Genomic DNA, 19,968 nt, shown 5'->3' on the forward strand with positions numbered 1-19,968 from the left:
TACTTATCGCATCAGGCCACCATCTCAGCAGGAAACCGTGACGCTTGGGGGACCAAGGAGACGGGGAGGGAGGGAGAGAGGTTTAAAACCAACAGGAAATGCTTTTACATCTCAGACACTGCTGCTTCTAACCCAAGAGGCATGTAAATGAGCAGTAAGTTGAAGGGTACATGCGTGTTTCCTTCCTCTCCTGCGCTTACTCTAACTGACCGCAGCTCAGGCACATTCATGCGATCCTGCGACTGCAGCATCAGTTTGAAGCACCTGTGGCCAAGCATGGGATGCTGCGGCCTGAGCGCCGGGCAGGCGGGCTCTGCAGGGGCAGGGCAGGGTGAGCTGGAGCTCCTGGAGACAGGCAGGACCAGGTAGGTAGAGATTTCGGGGGCACGTGAAAAAAGCCAGTCAGCTCCAGCCAAACAGAAAGATACTCGGTGCTGGAGACTGAAACGCAGTGGCTGTGTTTGCTTTCCAAATGTGATTCCCTTCAAGGCAAAGCTTTCTCTTCTTCCCTTTCTCTAGCCAGAATTTACCATAATGCTAAGCGTTAGATTCGTTTAATCTTCTCACTAGAGCCTGCTTACTTCTCCTCAACATATCCCCCCAGGTGTTGCAGTCTTTTAAGATAGAGGGTCAGCATTTGAGAAACCGAAGGTGGAAACATTCCTTCCTGCCCTGGATGTAACTCCGTTTTGGGCGGACAATCACAACTAACTCCTGGGGCTCTGGCAAGCACCGCTCGTGTTTTGTCAGAAATGGATGCTTTCAATCAGACTCTCACATGTCAGAGAGAGATCGGAGGCCTCAAAAGAAGCTCAGGAGGCCTTTAGTCCTGCTTCCACCTCTGCAGCAGCCTCAGCTCTTCCTAAATCTTGCTTGTCAGACTCTTGTCTAACCTGTCCTTGAAAACCTCCAGTGATGAATGTTCTGCAATGTCCCAGGCAAGCTCTTGTTTTTTCCTAATAGCTAATCTTTAACGCAGGTAAGGCCATTGCCTATCTTACACACCACAGGCAAAAAGAAAAAAATCGATCCCCTCCTCTTTCCAGTGGTCTTTTACATATGCGAAGACGATACCACCACTATGTTCTTTACTTCAGACCAAGTGTTGAGCTACATTATGCGTTTCCTTCCACAGTCTCAGCATATTACAAGAAACGGTGTTATTCCTTCTTTGTCCATTAAGGCAGGCACACTGAGAGTGCCTTCATCACCCCTACACTCTTTCCTGTGTAACGCCAGGGGAAAATTAGGAGTCTAAGCGCTCTGCTGAATTTAGGACCTGCTTAATGCGAGGGGGCATTTAGTGGTATGTTGCCCAAAAGTTCAGCTGTGTTATTCCCTGACATGCCTGCTTTCTGATTCCGCATCTGTTACATTTTTTGTCCCCCTAGAGTTCACTGAGCTGTTACCAACCAATATTCCTGTCAAAAATAGCATATTCTAAAATACACCAAATTTATGCCAGAAATCCATACATTTATCTGCTCACTGAGCACTGATATCTCTCTCTCTCTTTTTTTTTTTAAAAATACAACTCACGTAAGTGCTTTTCTGTGCCTTTTCATATTCTTTTCCATTTCAGAATGTGGTCCAACTCAGAAGGCCAGAGTCACGCATCCCTCCATCCTAGGGACCCTGCAATCCCAGCAGAAACAGAAGATGTGAGTATGAGCAGGATCGTGCCAGCAAGGATTTATACATAGAGCCAAGGAAGAAATCAGAGGCCTATTCACCTCCCCCACCACGGCATCATCCTGACGCTGGATCCCATTACAGTAAAGTGCCAGAGGCTGCGACATGCCCTTTGTTTTGAAAGCAAGTAACCAACAGGTCTCTCTGTTTTGAGGCCCAGGTGTAGGTTTTCGGCCGTTGCTCTACAAATTCACATGCAAGGAAGTTTGCCGTCACAAGTCAGTTTGGGATTTTTTCCTGGGACCACGTTTTATCACCATTGTTGAGAGAAGATGCTCAGAGGGAGGGGAAGTGATTTATGCAAATTCACATGGTTGGTCAACATCTGGGCTGCAAAACCACCCCTTCTGTCTTTTACCTAGTGTTACAAATAATTGTTTGGCTCTCGTTTCCATTTTTCCAGGTCTAATTGTCTGGTAAGATTACCAGAAGAAATGCGCGTTAATGTTTTTTTTTTGTTTCAGCCAGACGTACTGTGGGGAAGAACACGGGAGGAACTAGCGAACTTGCTGAGCACACAGCCTGTCAGGGGCTGGGAAGGGATGAGCATTCGCTCTCTTGGGGAAATTATTTGGTCCTCCCTGGTTTTTCTGGGAACTTATTACATGGAGGTAATCATCCTCTTACCATAACCACTGAGTAACACACAAGGGATAAGGTGGGGGTAAATTTGGATTTCACACATCCTGTCCAAATTACTGTTAAATCCTAGGGCTTGACTAAAGCTATAATTTATCCTGACCTTTGTTTTTGAGAGTTAATTCTAATACATTCAACTTTTTTCACCAGTGCCAGCAAAAGCTGAATGGGTTTCATAGCCACTTCCTTGATCAACGTGAATCTTTTCATTCATTCCCTGGGGAAACAAAACCATTTTTTTTTTTTGTCAGGAGTTTTCTGTATTCTCTTCCCCAAAGAGATAAGGACTGGTTATTATGGTTGCAAATTTGTATGTGCAACAATCGAGCCCTCTCCACCGGTGCTGGAGGTGACAGCAGAAAGGAAGGGAAGGTGAAGAACTTTGAGGAAATATAATTTCCCTTTTAAAGGAAAAAAAATTGGAAACATTTTGGAGGGAAGATATAATTGATCTTCTTTCACCAGGAGATGTGTGAATGCTACCTTGTGCTGTCCTCCTTCCACTTGCTGATTCTTTCAGTGGATCGCAGAAATAAGGCATTTGTTTATGAGGTAAACCACGGGAATCCTTTTGTGTCTGTTGCATTCGTGTTTGTATTCAAGATTTCCTAAATATCTATTTGCTCAGAGGAAAGGCAGATGAAAGTCCACCTTGTTCATACAAAGTACTTTTCAACACCAGCCTTGGTCTATTGGTGCCGCTAACTCCTATCTCTCAGAGCACTTTATGAAGGAGGACAGTCATTTTACGGGTAGGGAAACAAGAATAAACTCCCCATTTCCTACGCCTTGAGCCAATGAGCCGAGTGCCATCCCACACAGACTTCCTTAAAGTCAAAGGGTCAAAGGATGGGAAATTCTTTAGCCTTGCTTGCAGAAAAGCATTTCGCTGTGCATCAGAGGGACTGCAGCGGGACACAGAGAAGTCGTCGTTACCAATCAATTTCTAACATAATTCCCTTCCGTACCAGGGTCTCCTTCCTCTTGCTGGGATGCGTCTGAGAGAGATTGCGAGTGCAATCAGCCACACATTTGAAATTTCTGGTAAGCCATTTCCTGAAAGGCCTGTGATAGTCACAAAGCAGGTCACAAGCATGATACCCATGCTCTAGCCTTCAAGGACTGGCCCACATGGCTAGAAGATGAGAGGGGTTACGCAGCCATGCGGAGGACTACTGAACAAGGGACGTGCCTCCGCTCCAACATTCAGCCATGCTGGAGAATATGCCGTGCCTTTCTGCACTGGACTCTCACATGCAGCACACGCTACAGTGGCACAGAGGGATGAGACATAGCTTAGATGGAAGGAATTCAGAATCTTAGTTTTTACAGGTAGACACAACTGCTGCACAGCCTTAAACCAGGAATGCCTTTGGGTTAACTAGAATTCCTCCCGTGCAAGGCAACATAAATTATAGGTTGCCCTTGACTCTAATTTTCTACTTAAACTAAACAGGGGGCAAATGCTGATGTCTGCATGTAGAACAAGAAACTGTCCCAGCGCCAACCCAGTGTCTGCCATCAAGAACAATGCGAGACGCGTTTCATCATGAGATATCACAGCACAGGTGGAATATGGCTATGGAGATAACGAATGACAGAGTGGAGGGGCAGCACACAGAATTCACCCAACTAGAGTCAAAGGCAGATCCCAACTGCCCTTCCCCAGACCCAGGGGATCTCTGTTTCTTTGCACAGGGTCCATGATAGAATCCAGGCTCGTTTGCTGCCAGAATTCAGCTGACTTTGACATGTGGGTTCAACATCTCCAGCACCAAATCAAGATGGCAAACGCTCACTGCCCAGTCAGGCCCAACAATAATATCTCTTTTCTGGTGAGTCGCTGCAGAAGAGATGTAAAGAGAACGGGATGAAAACAGGAAACAGTGGCAGCTTTGAAAGCGGACAGGGTTCTTCAGGGATCTTTAGAAGGCAGGGTGGAAACGAACAGTGGTGTTACCTGAGGATGCTGTTCTAGGCAAGTAAACTTGCTGCACGCAAATCTGCAGCTGAGAGATTTTAGAAAAACTGATGATTGTTTTTGTTCTACTACAAATGTAGCAGTAGATGCAGGGATGTAACTACTACACTCGTTAAAAAAAAATAAATTTCCTCTTAGTTACAGTCACCGAATAAAGACTTTACCCTTCAATACATGCTGTCACACAAGCGACGCACTGCAACATCCACCAGGGTCACCAGATGGCAGGGTTACGCTGCCATTGAGAACATCCGCACAGCTGTGCCGTAGGGAATTCACAGACACCAACCCAACGAGTCCTCCAAAGCCTCTGCCCATGGGGTGGTACGCTCCCATTCCTACAGGGTAAGAGCCAACTGGAAAGCCAGTCTTTCCCCTCTCCCTAGTGTTATTTACTAACAGTTCTGCTAAGGTTTCCCCTTTTTTAAACATCCCCTCCGCTGTCCTTGTTGGCTAGCGTGGCACAGACTCCAGGGCAACGCTGCACCTTAGTTGTGTCCAACGCTTGTCTTCAGGCTGGGGGGAGAAACTACAACCCAGACCAGCCACCCTTAAGAGCTGCTGATTTCTGACGTTCCCTACAGTTCATGTAATTGTTTGTAGTAGCGGACACAAGCTAATTTTGCAGTAGTCAGCCCAGGTGGTCCTGCTCTAAGGATTCGATATAGATTGCAGAAATCCATCCGGGACTGAGCACAGCCACGCATACCGAGCGCCCACATCAAACCCCACTCTCCTGTTAGCTGCACAGCACTGCTTCGAAGGAAAAGGAAAATATCCCCAAATAAAGGGACCTGAATAGCAATCTGAAAGTGCTTTGAACTAAGATGAAATTCTAATTCAAATCAAACCAGTGTCTCAAACAACCTCCTCTGAGGGGCAGAAGGAAAATGAGAGCTTACCCTTTTAATAGATAAAGCTGTTTGGTTGTCTCAGTTGCTTCTCATGGAACCACAGCACCCATGATCTTCTTCAAGTAGGTAGGAAACCTACAGCAAACTAGGAACTTCATCCTGGGTTTCACAACTTCCAAGTGTATTTCCTAGATACCTTTTCTTTTATGACTGTATAATCCTGAAAAACATCATACTTGTAGTTTTATCTTATTTCATTCTGTCTCAAAAAAAAAAAAAAAAGGTGCCATGTGATGAACAGTGGAAGAAAAGGGAGCTGGTGAGACATCTGTGGTGTAACACCATTCTGAAGTGGGAAGGAAAACCTATTCAGCATCTGGGAAGGATCCAATATTTGACCATGGTGCAAGTGACTAGTGGCTGCGTGGGGGTAATGTACACCGAAACCACTCTGACGTGTGGGTGGCTTTAAGAAGGCTGGAACCAGTGAAAGTTTAGGCTCACATGATACTGTTGCTTAAAGAAAAGGGGAGGGAAAAAAAAATACAAAAAAGAAGGTTAATTATGTCAAAGATTCACAGTATTAAAGAGACAAAAGGAGATGCTTTTGTCTGAAAGCTGCTTCTGACAATGTGTCCAAAGAGTTGCACTCAACTCCCAAGGCAGTAGAGCTGGGAGGGACAGTCCCCCCCTTTCCCATCACACAGGAAGGTCTCACCATTTTCTAAACACCTCCTTGCAGACGTGTAACTGACCTATTCTAAAAAAAAGCTCGGCACTTTGTGATACCCTATCAGCTTTCTAAGCAATGAATAGCCAACCTGAATAAGAAATACAAAGCAGGGTATGTGTGGCTGGCACCAGAGCAAGTGGGTGCTGCAGAGTTCCAAGTTTTGGGGTATTGTCACAGTCATTAAACTCCCTATTCTGCCTTTGACTGAGACAGACGCACTGAGCGGACGTCATTGAAAGTTTCTGCCGTCTCCAAGGTGCCTCTTTTCCACAGGCCCCTGAGGAAAGACTGCTGATCCTGTTTCCAGAAGATCTGCTTTTCCTCTCTGTGGATAAGGACAGAACTGCAATCACATACAAGGTAACAGAGGAAATACTGGAAATGGTCAAATAAGCGAAGAACTAAAAGGAGCTGGAGCTACTGAGCAGCACGGGGTGATGAAAACATCTGAATAGCAAGGAGAAATGGGAGGAGGCAAAGGAAAAGCACATTTTTTTCTTTTCTTCTTTGAAGGGAAAACTCCCCCTAACTGGAATCCAGGCAAAGGAGAAACCTGCTATGCTGGGGAGGTTACAGTTTGAAATTACAGGTATGTAACTGAAAAAGAGAGATGACAGCGATGAAACACAGGAGTTTCTGGCTGAACACTGGGAAACGGTGTTTTACTGTGAGGGTGACTGAGCACTGGGCCAGGTTGCTCAAAGAGGTTGAGGAGTCTCCAACCTTGGAGATACTCAGAAGCTGCCTGCAGACGGGCCTGGGCAACCGTCTCTGGGTGGCCCTGCTTGAGCACGGGGCTGGACCAGGTGACGTCCAGAGGTCTGTTCCAACCTCAGCCATTTTGCGATTCTCATGAGAAACTGTGCAATACCGCTCGCTGCTCAGGCTTGCCTTGAGGAAGGGTTGGTTATCTTGTGAAGTTGTCCTCCCACAGGGGACAGTCCCTGTGACTTTCCTTGCAATGGGCTAATAAATTGTGTGTCATGGCAAACTTTGCACACTTTTCCGTCACCAAACTGTTCCCTGCTGATGTCTTGCAGGAAGGCTGACAGAACCAATCCTTATCACCTGTTCCACAGCAGAGGACTATGAAAAATGCCTCTTCTACCTACAGAAGGTATTTTTCAGAGAACTTTAGAATCAGCAGCAATACTGCAAACTTTTCTGCAGCAACATCTCTTTTCAAGCCTGGGATTTTCCCAGCCATAGATTGATCTAACACGTATCAACCTCCCAACTTTTCTTCTCCGTTTGCACAAAAGATTCACCTGAGTGGGGAGTTGTCTTCAAGCCTATCCACCTAAACATGAGGAGGAACTTCTTTACCCCGAGGCTGGCAGAGCCCTGGCACAGGCTGCCCAGAGAGGTGGTGGAGTCTCCGTCTCTGGAGACATTCCAACCCCGCCTGGACGCGTTCCTGTGCCACCTGCTGTGGGTGACCCTGCTCTGGCAGGGGGTGGGACTGGGTGATCTCCAGAGGTCCCTTCCAACCCTACAATTCTATGATTCTTCTGATAAGACTCATCCATTTGGCCAGTAAAATATCAGTGGGTATTTACAAAGAAGAAAAACACTCAGTCAGCAGGGACTGCATTTGGGTCCTCTTAGACAAAACACCTACCTACTCTAGGAGTGAAAGACTGATACCTAAGCACTCAAATTGCACTGATTTCAATAGAAATTACATACTGAAATAAGCAGAACTACTGAGGGGAGGAGGCAGGCCATTGGACTCTATTTTATGAAGCTAGAGAGACACATTATGTCACACCTACTTCTAGAATACTCATGACTGCACTACCAGCTTATGACCTGGTTCCCTGCATGTTATACTCATCTAAACGGGAGTTATTTCCAAGTAGGTCCTTCAAAAACTCTGCTTTTCAGAGTCAATCATTTTTTGTTGGCCAGCACACATAGCACACCCTACCCAGTGGACAACCCTACTTGGGCTCAGAGGAGAGAAAGGTGAATCAGAAGTGGATGTTTTAAAAGCAGAAGGGATTTGGGCTGTGAGTATTTATTAATCAATATAGTTATTCTATAGTTAAGCATGGCTATGTTTATCTAGTGTGTGAATTCTTGGCAGAGCTAGGATATTCATGTGCTGAAAATATGTTCCAGCCACGGAAAATCCTTGATCCTCTGACTCTCCAGCCACCACCAATCATCCCTAAGAAATCCCGGCAACATCGGTAGGACGTTAGCCTGCAATGACAAGGAGAAGAGATGCTGAGTATGATCCTGACAGAAAGCGAAGAAGCTGCAAGAATGAGTAAGAGTGAACTGGAAATAGGAAACCAAGCTTCTTTCAGACTGAGAGGCCAATAAAGGTCTGCACACGAACTGCTCTCCACTGGCCACTCTTCTGAACGGGCCATTGCAATCAGTGTCGGATCTTGTAATTCTGATCTCAGCTGTACACATGCCATAAGGAGAAATCTTTCTCCATTTTCTTACTATATTTATTGCCTGATTCTTATCAGAAAAAGAAACGTTGTAAAATACTGTGTAAATAGTACAAATAAAACCCATTTACCTGAGCTCAAACCATGCGTAAAAAGCAGCATTCGGGTGACTGTTGGCTCGGAGATCCATTGCCTTCCTTTGAAGTGACAGGCACAGCGCAATTCTTGATGGTGAACAGTCCCTTTTCTACAGCTTTTCTTCTCTGCCCAAATCAAGAAGAAAGGTTAATCCTGGAAGTTTTCACAAAACAAAAACTGTTTCCCCAAATACTCATTTCTGTCCACTAACCTCCAAGAAGAGCAACCCAAAAACCTACAGGCTGAATCAAATTCTGAAGAACTGTAGATCCAGAATAATTTTTCTTTATTAAACTTTTGGAGAAGGTGCACGAAAACAAAGATAACTCCTCTCCTCTGCTACCTGCCATTTGCCCTGCCCTGAAATTTTGCCATCGTTACCCTTTTTCATTTTAGAAGTCAAAATTCAGGAATACAGATCCAGATTAGAAGCACAAAATGCTAAACGGTAACACTGGATCTGGCATCAGGAAAATAATATACATCACTCAGAGAAAAGCTGCTAAATTTGGTTTAACTCCAGAGCTAGGTCAGGCCCTTTTCTGGGGACAGGCAAGGGAGCCTCGGGCACAGTCAGTTTCAAAGAAATCACAAAATATCTTAGATTAGCAGCTTCGTAAAATTTGTCAATGGTGTTCCTTTCTAAGTATAATTAAAGCACGTGTGCTAAAAGAGATGGCTCTTAAGCCGGTGAAAGATTTCACTGATCAGGTCTGAGACACTCAGCTTGCGAGGCTGCCTCGAGCAGGATGGAAAGCAGAACGAAAGGGCACACTTTTCAGCACATAAGAGGCTTCTTCCACCTCTGCTGTATAAACGGAGCTGTTCCAGAAATGTCTTAGTTAAAGCTTTTCAGAGTCCTCGCTCACACGTAGGCTGCAGCAGGACACACCTGTGCCCAACACTCTTTTTATCTACCATTTCCTCAACAAGCAACGGCAGCAGCGCTGGCCGCGCAACGCAGCCAGGCAAACCCTGGGAGACGCTGCCCCAGCTGGAGGCAGAGCCCTCCGAGCCCGGGAGCAGACAGCCCTCCCCTGTGGAGCAGAAGGGGTGCAGAGACATAACCCAACCTCCCAGACAGACGGACACCACCACCAAACCCAAAACACTACCCGAGAGCTCCTTCTCTTGCAGACGGACACCGCCAGCGGAGGTCCATGTCACCCCAGAGCCAGGGCTGATCTGCAGGACGCGATGGGACACCCAGCCCACGCCTGCCATGGGGCAGAGACACAGCCCTCAGAGCAGCAGCTCCCTCGGACCTTGGCACTTTGGTGGCCGCAGCAGTGGTGGCAGCACAAACCCAGCTCCCACCCCCGGCTCTCTCTCAACCGAGTGATCCACCTCCTTACCTCTTGGATGGATTCAAGTCAGGGACACGACTTGCCGAGTCATGCCAAGCCAGGGACAGCATCAGGGCTGCTGGTGAGGGCAAGCACGCCCCAGACTGATATCACAAAATACACGTCTAAGAAAGACTCCCCTTAAACGGCAAAAGCCTTTACTCATCACTGGCAGCTCAAGAACTTTTTTTTAGATTCCTCAGTTCATAGGACATCTCAAAGGCAAGTTTAAGATAAGTGCTGGACAACTCTAATAAAACAAGGACTAAGTGCTACCAACGGTCCTACCAAAAAAATTGCATTTTTTTTTTCCATAAACACGTAATACACCTTTTAAGCTTCACCTACGCAAAGTGTAAGACTTATTATGTCCTCACTTAAGCCGTAATTTGATATTGTCGTTTTGGAGCCTGCATATTTGCCTTTTGTTAGCAATGTGAAGGAACTTTTTCTTGGTTTTTTTTTTTTAGATATAACCACGTATCATATTTTAACTATTTGACATTAACATTAATGAAACATTGCATTTCTAAATTTGCTTGATCACTTAGCCTCTAGAAACTTCACGATATTTTTCAGGGATATTTCATTTTCTCTTTTGAAAAGAGATTCAAGCAAACCCAAATCTTGTTAGAATCATTTCATTGGATGTAAACGATTTGAGGGAGAAGCCTTTTTTTAACCTACAGTCTATACACAGAGATCAAGCAGAAGTTCAAATCAGAACTTGAAAAACCCCATAAACTCTGGGATTTGAGCTGAAAATTCAGCCATAATCTGATTCAAATATTGCAGTAATTGCACACTGATAAAACACAGCTATTGTTCTTTCTGACTGGAAACTCATATACAGTGTTTTCTTACAAGCTCACTGTTCTGAGCCAATGGCTTTCATTTCCTTTGATGCAAAGAACAGCTCTTTTACTGAAATTCTCCGAGGCTTAAATGATTCACACGTTGGGTTTTTCCCTCTAAATTGGAGCTTTAAGAAGTCAGGAAATTGGTTGCTTTTCCCATCAAGAAGCAGCCGTAAAGTCAGGTGGTTAGGTAAGCAGGAAGTGGAACTGTTCTTCAAGGTAGGCATATAGAAACCCAAAGGCCACTGTGCAAATTTCCAATGAATAATACGGCTCTGCTCATCCTGTTTCAGTATTAACTGGCAGTAGCGTCGGCTATTCAACACCCACCGCCCAGAAAACCTTGTACGCCTCACCAAGATTTGCCACACGTTGCCAGAGGCGCAAGACACTCCACTAGACACTCGAATCTTTCATTCCTCAAATCATAAGCTCTGTTGAATTATTTTATTTTTTTTTTTGCCCAACATGTTGCTGCTTCTCTGCCATCGTCAGGAACGGAAAAAAACATCAGCCAGAGTTTCCTGCCGTTTTGGTAGTGGGTAGCTTAAGAGCCGGTTTAGCCAGGAAACATTTAGCAACTTGCTTAAAAAGGGAAAAAAAGTGAAAGTGCAGCGATCTAAAATTCAGTGACAGAAGAATTTGGTTGGGGGTATGTTGCTGAAATAGCCAGAGTTCTGGAAGAGAGGGGAAGTGAACGGCGAAAGTAAAACTAAGAACACTGGGACAACCTAAAAAATAAACCCCTTCCTTTCCAATTTGCTTAATTATATCACATAGGCACTTAACTCAATTTTCAAGTTTATTTTACCTTTACAAAAGGTTACAGTCAGAAATCTTGTTGAAAACTAAAAAAACGAGAAGGGTCAATACAGAGCCGGGACTACACATGGCCAACATAGAAGGAGCAGTGTCTTTACTAGCCAGTGTTTAGACTTCTGAGTATATTAAATCCCACAGAGAAACTCCTTACAAGACAGTGACAGTCTTACACTTTAAAAAAGTGATCCTTTTTAATCCAATCCAATGCTTTCACCTTTCCTTGGCTGAACCTCCAGTTCACCTCCATTAAAAATCTGCACATTACTCAAAGCAATGGAGGAAAACTCACTCTGTAAGTGAATTTCACATAGGGATACCTATGCGAAAAATTATATCAGTAACACAAGAATTAACAATAAGAGGATCAAAGAAGGTATAGGGATGTCTCTTGCAGGAAACACAATAACAGAGAAGCTTGAAGATTGAAACTGGGACTATGGAGGAATACATTATAGTGAATAAGGATAACCCCTTGCACTTCATTTTTCCTTACAATTACTTCACCCAGTTACAAGATTCTATAATGCACAAAAATAAAAAAAGGCACAAAGCAAAAAAGACAGGATAACTCCTCTTGACATAATCACTGAAGAAATGTTCAGCAATAAAACCATGTCCATGAATCACAAAATTGATCCTTCGGCTTTACTCAAGCTTGCCAAGACCTCCTCCAGAGAAGGCTTTGAGAAAGACCATCTGGAGAGAGCTTAGAGAGACTAAGAGTACTAGAAACCACAGCCTGTGAAGCAGGATAAGAGTCTAGAGAAAACAAGGATAGATCCATCATAATGGATAATGTATATTTTAACCAACAAATTATCTCTTCTCCTCTGATTTGAAATCAGTCACAGCACTGGATTCCCTAGGGAGGTCATGGAGTCACCTCAATGGAAGTCTAACGGGTAGGTCGTCGTCCAGTCTCACCAAGCCTGTCTGGGAGCAGAGAGGATATGTGACTTGCTTACCAAGGGAATAACCTGTCCCACTTCCGAGGATTCTCTGTTCAAGTGCTTTCGCAACACACGTCTGTGGAGGCAATAACTTCTGCTCTGCAGCTACTGTAATTTCACAGAGCCCTACTTAAAACAGCATGTCATTCAGACTTGGAATAATCCCCTCTGAGCATTTAGTAAGGTGATTAACAGAAATTTCATTATTCTGTTAGGATTTAATTTAGAAGCCCTGTACAGTTTAGGTTATCTCTAAGAAATCATGAGGAAGCTGATGTAATGGCTGTACTGTCAGATATTTATAACATTTCATGTGAAGGCCGAGTCAAAACCCATTTTTGGCCAGAGCTGATTCGGTCATAAAAGAGTCTACTCTAAGCAGCTTTCACCAGAAGGACAAACCAGAAAGCATTCAGAGCTTTGAAGCTATTACTGCAGTCACAGAACACAAAAATAATTATATAAAAAAAGACACGTTGAGTTTTAACTAGTTGAAGCCACAGGCGAGATTATTTGAAATCGGCGTCAATTCACAGAAAGCAACCAACTCTAGCTGAAACCCTGCCCCTTTAAATTGGGGCAAAAGAATTAATTCTAGCCACGTTAGAGCTCTGAAACTGGAGGACCACTAAATCAACATTAACGAAAATCCTCCATGGTAGAATTTCAGTAAGGGAAAACATCTTCCAGTGATGATGAAGTCACTGGAGCTATGCTGGTACACACCAGCAGATGCTCTGGTTCTTTTTGTTCTGGGGTGAGGGAAAAAAGCATGAAGAACAAATGCTGGGCTTTTCTCTGTTTTCCACTGTCTTTTCCCCCTCTATAAACTAGGTTAGACGAGAGCATTAAACCAAATGTCATTCTCTAAACAGTGTGATTCTCATTTGAGTGCGTTAGAAGTCTTCCTTTTGTAAGTCAGTATTTCAAGTACCCAGGATTGCCGAGTTATAGAAGAGGAGGAGGATAAACGTTACTCCCTTCTCCCCTTAACTTCCCTGGAGGGGACGAGGGGATCACAGAACTTGCATACGAAAACCTCTGCAAGCACAAGTGATGCGGCCATGGCAGTCTCACCCTGGCACTTCTGTGAACCGAGACTGGCCAAACCAACACCTTCTGTCGAGACTGGAGAGAGGATTTCATGGGTGAAGAGTGATGGCCTTCTGCTGCACAGCAAAGAGAGCCATTTGGCATGAGTGAAAGGCACCGTCTGCTCAGGGAAGAGTAGTAGATAGGGTTGCTAGGCACAATGCCTTATTCCCTTAATATGAGCATCAGGACACATCTTGGAAATACAGAGAGCCTGCGAAAGCTGTGAGAGTGCCCTGTAGGAACTACTGTATTTCCTGCAGCGGGACGCCAGCCTTCTACGTGCGTATCAATCTGTGGGAGCATCACAGAGACATGTGCAGAAGATGCAAAGCGGAATAATGACAAGAAGGGTCCTTGGTCCCAAACACTGTTGAAGAGAGCATCAGTGAAAACAAAAGCCCCAACCCAACAACCCAGGAAACTTGCAATAATGCAATGCAGCTGAACAGAATGTCAGCTTGACTTAGCAGTTTTTCTGTTTCTAAACGCTAGGTTTGTTGAGAAGAAACAAAGCGAAACTCCCTCCAAAGCCATTCCTTGCTGCTATCTATATAACGATGCTTTACGCACCCAGCCCCTCCCTTCTTTTTTCCTTGAAAAGCTGAGCTCGGCTTCCCATTCTCACAGCATATTGCAATTGAGCTGTTTTCATTATGGACTCTGAGGGTGGAAAAAGCAAGGCTTTTCTTCTGGTGTTTTGTCTCCATGTTCTTCTTCTGGAAACTGGCAGCTGTAAGTCTCTTCTCTATGGTGTGACAGTTGTGGAGCCCCCGGCAGCCTAGGGAAGTTATGTTCCAGATCTGCGGTGAGAATAAGCAAAAGCACTGCACATACAAGAGGTCTTCACACATGTCAGTCTGCTGCCCGTGACCTTTACCAACACAGCCTCTCGCTGAGGAAAGGGCAGAGAGACAGGTGATGCACTGCATCTTAATCAAACTAAGTAACCCGCCCAAAATTGCCGAGTAAATCCGTATTTACTCTATTTATTCAACTTAATTTATTCCATTCTGACTGGATCAACAGAGACATTGTTCTCCACTGAAAGATTCTGGAGCAAGTCCAGAGAAGGGCAACAAAGGTGGTGAGATGTCTAGAGGACAAAGTCCTGTGAGGAGTGGCTGAAGGAGCTGGGGTTGTTCAGCCTGGAGAAGAGGATGCTGAGGGGAGACCTTATCGCTCTCTACCTTTCTTCACCGAAAGGGTTGTCAAACGTTGGAACAGGCTGCCCAGGGCAGCGGTTGAGTCGCCACCCCTGGGGGTATTTAAAAGATGGGCAGATGTGGTGCTGAGGGATATGGTTTAGTGATGGTTTGGGCAGTGCTGAGTTGATGGTTGGACTCGATGATCTGAAAGGTCCCTTCCAACCTCGACGATTCTATGATTCTATAGAAGTTCACAAAGGTGCACTTACCATCAGCCGTGTGATATTTTTCCTTCTTCAGAGACCATATGCAGAAATGCAAGAAGAAAGTCAGCAAGATGAGAACAAATACAGCCACTGCAGTAAGGATGGCCAGGATGGTGGTATATAGAGAATCTTTCGCAACAGGAACTGCAATTAAAAATATTTTAATAAAGATTAAGCAATCATGTGCCCAGACGATTGTTAAAATACTCAGTATCTGCAAAGCCTGTACCCACTTATTCGTATCTAATTTGATCCACAATAAAACATGAGATTTCAGTCCCGGGTGTTGTGGACTCAACCAATACTTGTAAAGGAACTGGATAACTAACTAAGCTATTGTCTCCCTAAGAAAATCTAGCAAAACAGCAAGAGCAGTTCAACGGAAGACTCTGACAATTTGCCAAATAAGCGTACTCTATTTAAGGACAATTGTTGGGTTTTCTCTACTTTTATTACTGACAGCGCTTTAATGGTGGAACCTTTGCCCGGGTCAACAAATCTACTTATATTAATATCACAAGAAATACAACAGTAATTGTCAAAGCAAATTTTCATGACAGCAAACTCTGGATGATAATTATGCAGCAAATCACCAACTAAGGAAGCGCAGAGGAAAGTTATAGGCTCAAAGAAACAAATCATTGTGAGAAGGTACCTTGCTCCACATCTTTAGAAGGGAAACCACATACTGCATTATGTGTACTGTTGCCTTGCTTGATTGTTAGAAACCCCGAACTTTCACAACTAAAAGAAGAATAAGAATCACATTTAGAACATCCCTGCCTTTCCCTTCATTCCTCTCCAGTCTTTCTCTTGGCTCCCTTTCTTCCTTCTCTCCACTCTTTCCACTACTTGTTTCCTTTTTTTCCTTTTTATAGCAGTGCAGGTAAAATTATGGCTGTTCCCCAACAAGTTAACACTACATCACAATTATTTATGCGCACATTTTTTTGAGTCTCTTGTTTCAAGTACTGTCCACTTTTGGAATAATTTTGCATCAGCTTAAGCTTGACTTGGAAGCAAGTTGAATACACAGCAGTTTGTCTTAAGTTCTGCTTTGAGACTGACTATTTATAAAGCCAAAGGAGAGTGAAATATCCTATTGCTGAATTTAAAAAATTCATCATTTAATCTTATCGGTGATCTCATCTTTAACCCAATTTTATTTTCTAATTTAAGTATTAATCATTTGAGAATTTTATCACGCATTTTTCCAAAGAAGGAAAGTATCAATAAATACATACTCAGTCCAATTACGGCACCAGCCATTCTTAACATTAGAATAGGTTCCAATCTCGCACGGTTTACATTTGAATATGAAGTCTAAAATTCCTACAAGAAAAAAGAACATGAATTATTAGTGGTCAGTGATTTACTGGAAGATGGGAATATAACAAAATAGAGCACAATGCATTCCCTCTACGCTCTTTCATCATTATGAATCACCTCCCTAGAGAAACACGTAAGCAATTCTTGCCACCTTTGTGTTTTGGGAAATGTATGGGTGGACCCCTTACAGAAGAGGTACAGAATAGTCTGAGCTGACAGCAGAGGGTGTAAAGTTAAGAGGCAACACAGAATAAAACACTCTTCTGCTGACAGTTCTAGCAGCTTGGAAAAACAGTAATACTGAAAGTCTGAGCATGAAAGTGAAAGCCGCAAATTTAGGAAGGGAAGACTCATAAAACAGGGAAGCAAGGGTTTTAGTCACAGAGGTCACAGGACAAATGACATTTCTGTCTGCATCACAAGCCTTCCCAAAAGCAGGTTGTAATAAGTGAAGGAAACTGCTGCTCCACTACCCACTTATATTGAACTCGGCCTTTTAGAGTCATTTGTGTTTCTTTAGTTACCAAGCTTAACCAGCTCCTCGCCTTCTGCACACTCAGGCAGTTTTTCACAGTAGAGACATTCGCTATCACTACAGCTGTATCCCTGACGACATTTGCAGTCAGGGTCCTCAACATTTTGACACGTGCTGTTGTCTCCTGTCAAGAAGAAAAAAGTTAGGTTTGCCTTTGTCATAGAGGCCAGAAATTAACTTAACTATTAGTCTTACCGGCTGACAGAGGTGAAATAGTTCCTTACTGTGCTGTGGCAGAAAAAATGGATAACAAAGATGTCACTCCCATACATACTGGGTAAAGTCTAGAGTACTCAAATTCACATCACTCAGCTTTTTACCCCGTGGCTATCTGAGGACTGCACGACTTACCACTGTAACCCTTCTCTCTTACCTGGAAAACCAGCATTAGGTCACGGCAGACAGAAGTAAGGTAGCAGATTTGCTGGTTTACATTAGCAGGTTTGTGCAGGTTTAGACACTGTGGGGTGAGGAGGGCACTGCCAGTGCCCCAGAGAAGCACTACGCATTAACTAGCCATCCAGTCAGCTCTCCAGACAGTGCCAGAGCTCTTCTCAGTTAGGCACATGTTAGAGGAGGGATGCCCAAAAGATCCTTGGCCAGTGAAGCTAGAGCTCCTTTTTCATGCTTTTCCCAACAGCTGCTGCTTCCTACACTCTGTTGGCAGAACTAAGTCTAAATCCACGCCATAAAACCAGCACCCTTCCTACCCTCTGTCCTTGTGTTTCTAGAGGAGTTCTGTTGTGAACTTTGCTTTCACTCAAAATATACCATCTCTAATTCTGAGACACTCCTGAGTTCACGAAAGCAAAGGATTTATCACACATACTGATCCCATCAGTAAACAGTATCAAGCAGTCCTTCCGGCACTTGGAGACCAGTTAAAAGAAAAGTGCTGTTCAACCAGGAAGCTGTACAACTTAAAGGAAAAAAAATATAGAGGGAAATGCTGGGTAGTTCAATAGCGTGCTTAAAACCCCACAGTGAGTAGCAAAGATCAAGAAAACATTATTTCCTGATGTTGCTCATGGAACGTACAGGGCCCCCAGGAAACTCCCCACATCCTCCTCAGCCCACTGGCCTCCTCCAAAGCTTAGTGAAGTCTGTCAAAACTTAGTGAAGTTCAGCAAAAAGGAACCAGCCTGGGGGTGCTTCTTTCTGCCCATTACTAGTGGGTGATTCTGTAGGTGATCCCACCGAGCGATGACTCTCCTACCTCATGCTCATCCCACTTTATCTCAGTGGGAAGGGTTATACCCTGGGGTCTCCACACTCCCGAGGACTCTATAGCTCTTCACCTATTTATTGCTCATTCCCGCAAATCTCAAGTGTCCGCTCCTTCCACAGGGAATTCAGATATATTCAAGCAGATATATTCAAGCTACTAATAGGAGGCTGACTCCTATGGAGGCACCAATGAAAGATGTAACTTCTCAGCTAGTCCTGTGGCTAACCTGCAGGACACCAGCCCTACCATGCTAGCTAGACAAGGCTTCCAGCAACCCTGTTTCAGGATAAGCAGAAAAGGAAGGTGCATTCCTTACTATAAGGTCATACAAACAGCTGCATGTTCCCTGCTGTTCATCTCTGGCTACCGTTACGGACGACACTAGATTAGGAAGAATAGTATGATTGCTCCTGCGACCACGGAAGAGGCCATTGGAACCACCTGTTCCGTCCTTCAGCCTAACAGGCACAGAAACATCACCCAGCAAGTCCTGCAGCTAGTCTGTTCCACCTCTAGTGTCTTAATTTGACTTAAAGTTACAGGCAAGTGAGAAGCCATTACCATCTCACCACCACCCTAAGATCAGGCAAGGATACGGGTTAGAACAGGCTGTTGAAACCAATGACCACCCGAGACATTGTCTGTGCCTTCACTTCTGGGACAAGCACAGGACAGTGGAACGGAGGGATTGAAGTGGAATGTTTCCTACTCTTTAGGACTGCAAATTGCAAAGGACAGCCTTACAGGGAGCATCACTCCCGGTATTCCCTCTGTAGTCTGAATGGCACAGACAAACTCTAAAACCACGTCAGAATGGAGCAAGGGCTCAGAATCGGTGTTAAGTGAACGCTTTCTTTCCTTGTGAGGAAGACCAGCCCACAGAAACTTCCTTTCCCTTTCCCACTACAGAATAACAAGTAAAAGCACATAACAAATCTGAAACATGAGTCCACTCTGAAGTTTATAGCTAAGGCCCATTATGAGTTTGGGGGGCAGGAGGGAAGCCCTTGCCACTTTGTTTTGCATATACAGTTAATCAAGATACATTTACATACCCACATGTCTGTTCCCCACACTCGACTACCCTGGTTGACATAAAACAATACTGACAAACGGAAAGAAGACAGACACATCATTCCTTTACCTGCGTCTGAGCTGCATTTGGGGCAGCATTTCTTTTCATCTTTACCGATTATTCTCAGTTCACCATCCTGGCACGGTGTTGCCAGAGTTTGCTGTGTCCATTGCCATAGGCACGCCAGCAGCAGCAAGCACGCTCGAATCTTGAGGTGACCGACTTCGCTTGCCAGGCCAGTCATGTCTTGAGCTATACAACCCCAAAGCACACCTAGGGTGGGCTTGTATCAGGACTTTTCTGCAAAAGCTCTCGTTCCCCTGACACCGTGGGAAGGCACTGTGCTTTTTGTGGCTGCACTCTTCCTGTTTCTTAAGGGGCGGGGAAAAGATTTTATTTTACGTCATCAAATTCTTAAAAAAGTAGAGCTAAGCAACCATGCACCAGTGACTCCATTAAGAGTGCAGCAGGTTAGGAGCAAGATGTAGCATCACGTAATTTGATTTTCAAAGGATTTTGCAAGTTGATATACAATTGAAAATTAATGCATATTAGTGTGTGAACTTCAGCGCTCTCAGACTATTTCATTCTGACTTGAGTTCCTAATAAAGTTAGAAACCTTCAAGGATTTAACTATCAGATTGCAATGTATAGTAAGTCCATCCATCCACTCAGATTTTCTGATTCTCATTCTGTTAATTGTTTTCAACTTCTTTCACTCTGGATCAGGAGAACTCTTGAATTACTTTCCAGAGCTGATGTAACTCCATATGGATACCATGAAACCAAGAGAAAGAATACCGTCATCCCCACAGGCTGCAAAATCAGCCCTGGTACCAAAACTGAAAATGGCTGCGATGGGGTCTTCAGGGGCA

General features: G+C 44.3%; 2 protein-coding genes across 5 annotated transcripts; one reads left to right on the forward strand and one right to left on the reverse strand.

Moving 5' to 3' along the window:
• Positions 1–81: 81 nt before the first annotated feature.
• LOC134524225 (uncharacterized) lies at positions 82–8,389 on the forward strand. The gene is made up of 11 exons (XM_063354058.1): positions 82–365; positions 1,583–1,661; positions 2,157–2,303; positions 2,797–2,883; positions 3,303–3,375; positions 4,030–4,166; positions 5,450–5,596; positions 6,173–6,259; positions 6,413–6,488; positions 6,940–7,016; positions 8,024–8,389. Exons 1-11 carry the CDS (start codon positions 148–150, stop codon positions 8,096–8,098), a joined length of 1,203 nt encoding a protein of 400 aa, XP_063210128.1. The 5' UTR covers positions 82–147; the 3' UTR covers positions 8,099–8,389.
• Positions 8,390–11,437: 3,048 nt separating this feature from the next.
• TNFRSF18 (TNF receptor superfamily member 18) lies at positions 11,438–19,452 on the reverse strand. 4 transcript variants are annotated; one of them, XR_010073519.1, is made up of 7 exons: positions 19,163–19,452; positions 16,780–16,914; positions 16,171–16,258; positions 15,582–15,670; positions 14,930–15,070; positions 14,086–14,315; positions 11,438–12,403 (listed from the first exon to the last, which is right to left on the reverse strand). XR_010073519.1 is itself a non-coding variant. In XM_063354069.1 (7 exons), exons 1-7 carry the CDS (start codon positions 19,335–19,337, stop codon positions 12,391–12,393), a joined length of 849 nt encoding a protein of 282 aa, XP_063210139.1. In that variant the 5' UTR covers positions 19,338–19,452; the 3' UTR covers positions 11,438–12,390. The 4 variants fall into 4 exon arrangements, 3 of the variants coding, with proteins under 3 accessions (XP_063210139.1, XP_063210138.1, XP_063210141.1); XM_063354069.1 differs by having other exon boundaries at positions 14,086–14,293; XM_063354068.1 differs by having other exon boundaries at positions 11,438–14,293.
• Between the last annotated feature and the right edge of the window lie 516 nt (positions 19,453–19,968).

This window comes from Chroicocephalus ridibundus, chromosome 16 (assembly GCF_963924245.1).
Source record: "Chroicocephalus ridibundus chromosome 16, bChrRid1.1, whole genome shotgun sequence".
NCBI lineage: Eukaryota > Metazoa > Chordata > Aves > Charadriiformes > Laridae > Chroicocephalus > Chroicocephalus ridibundus.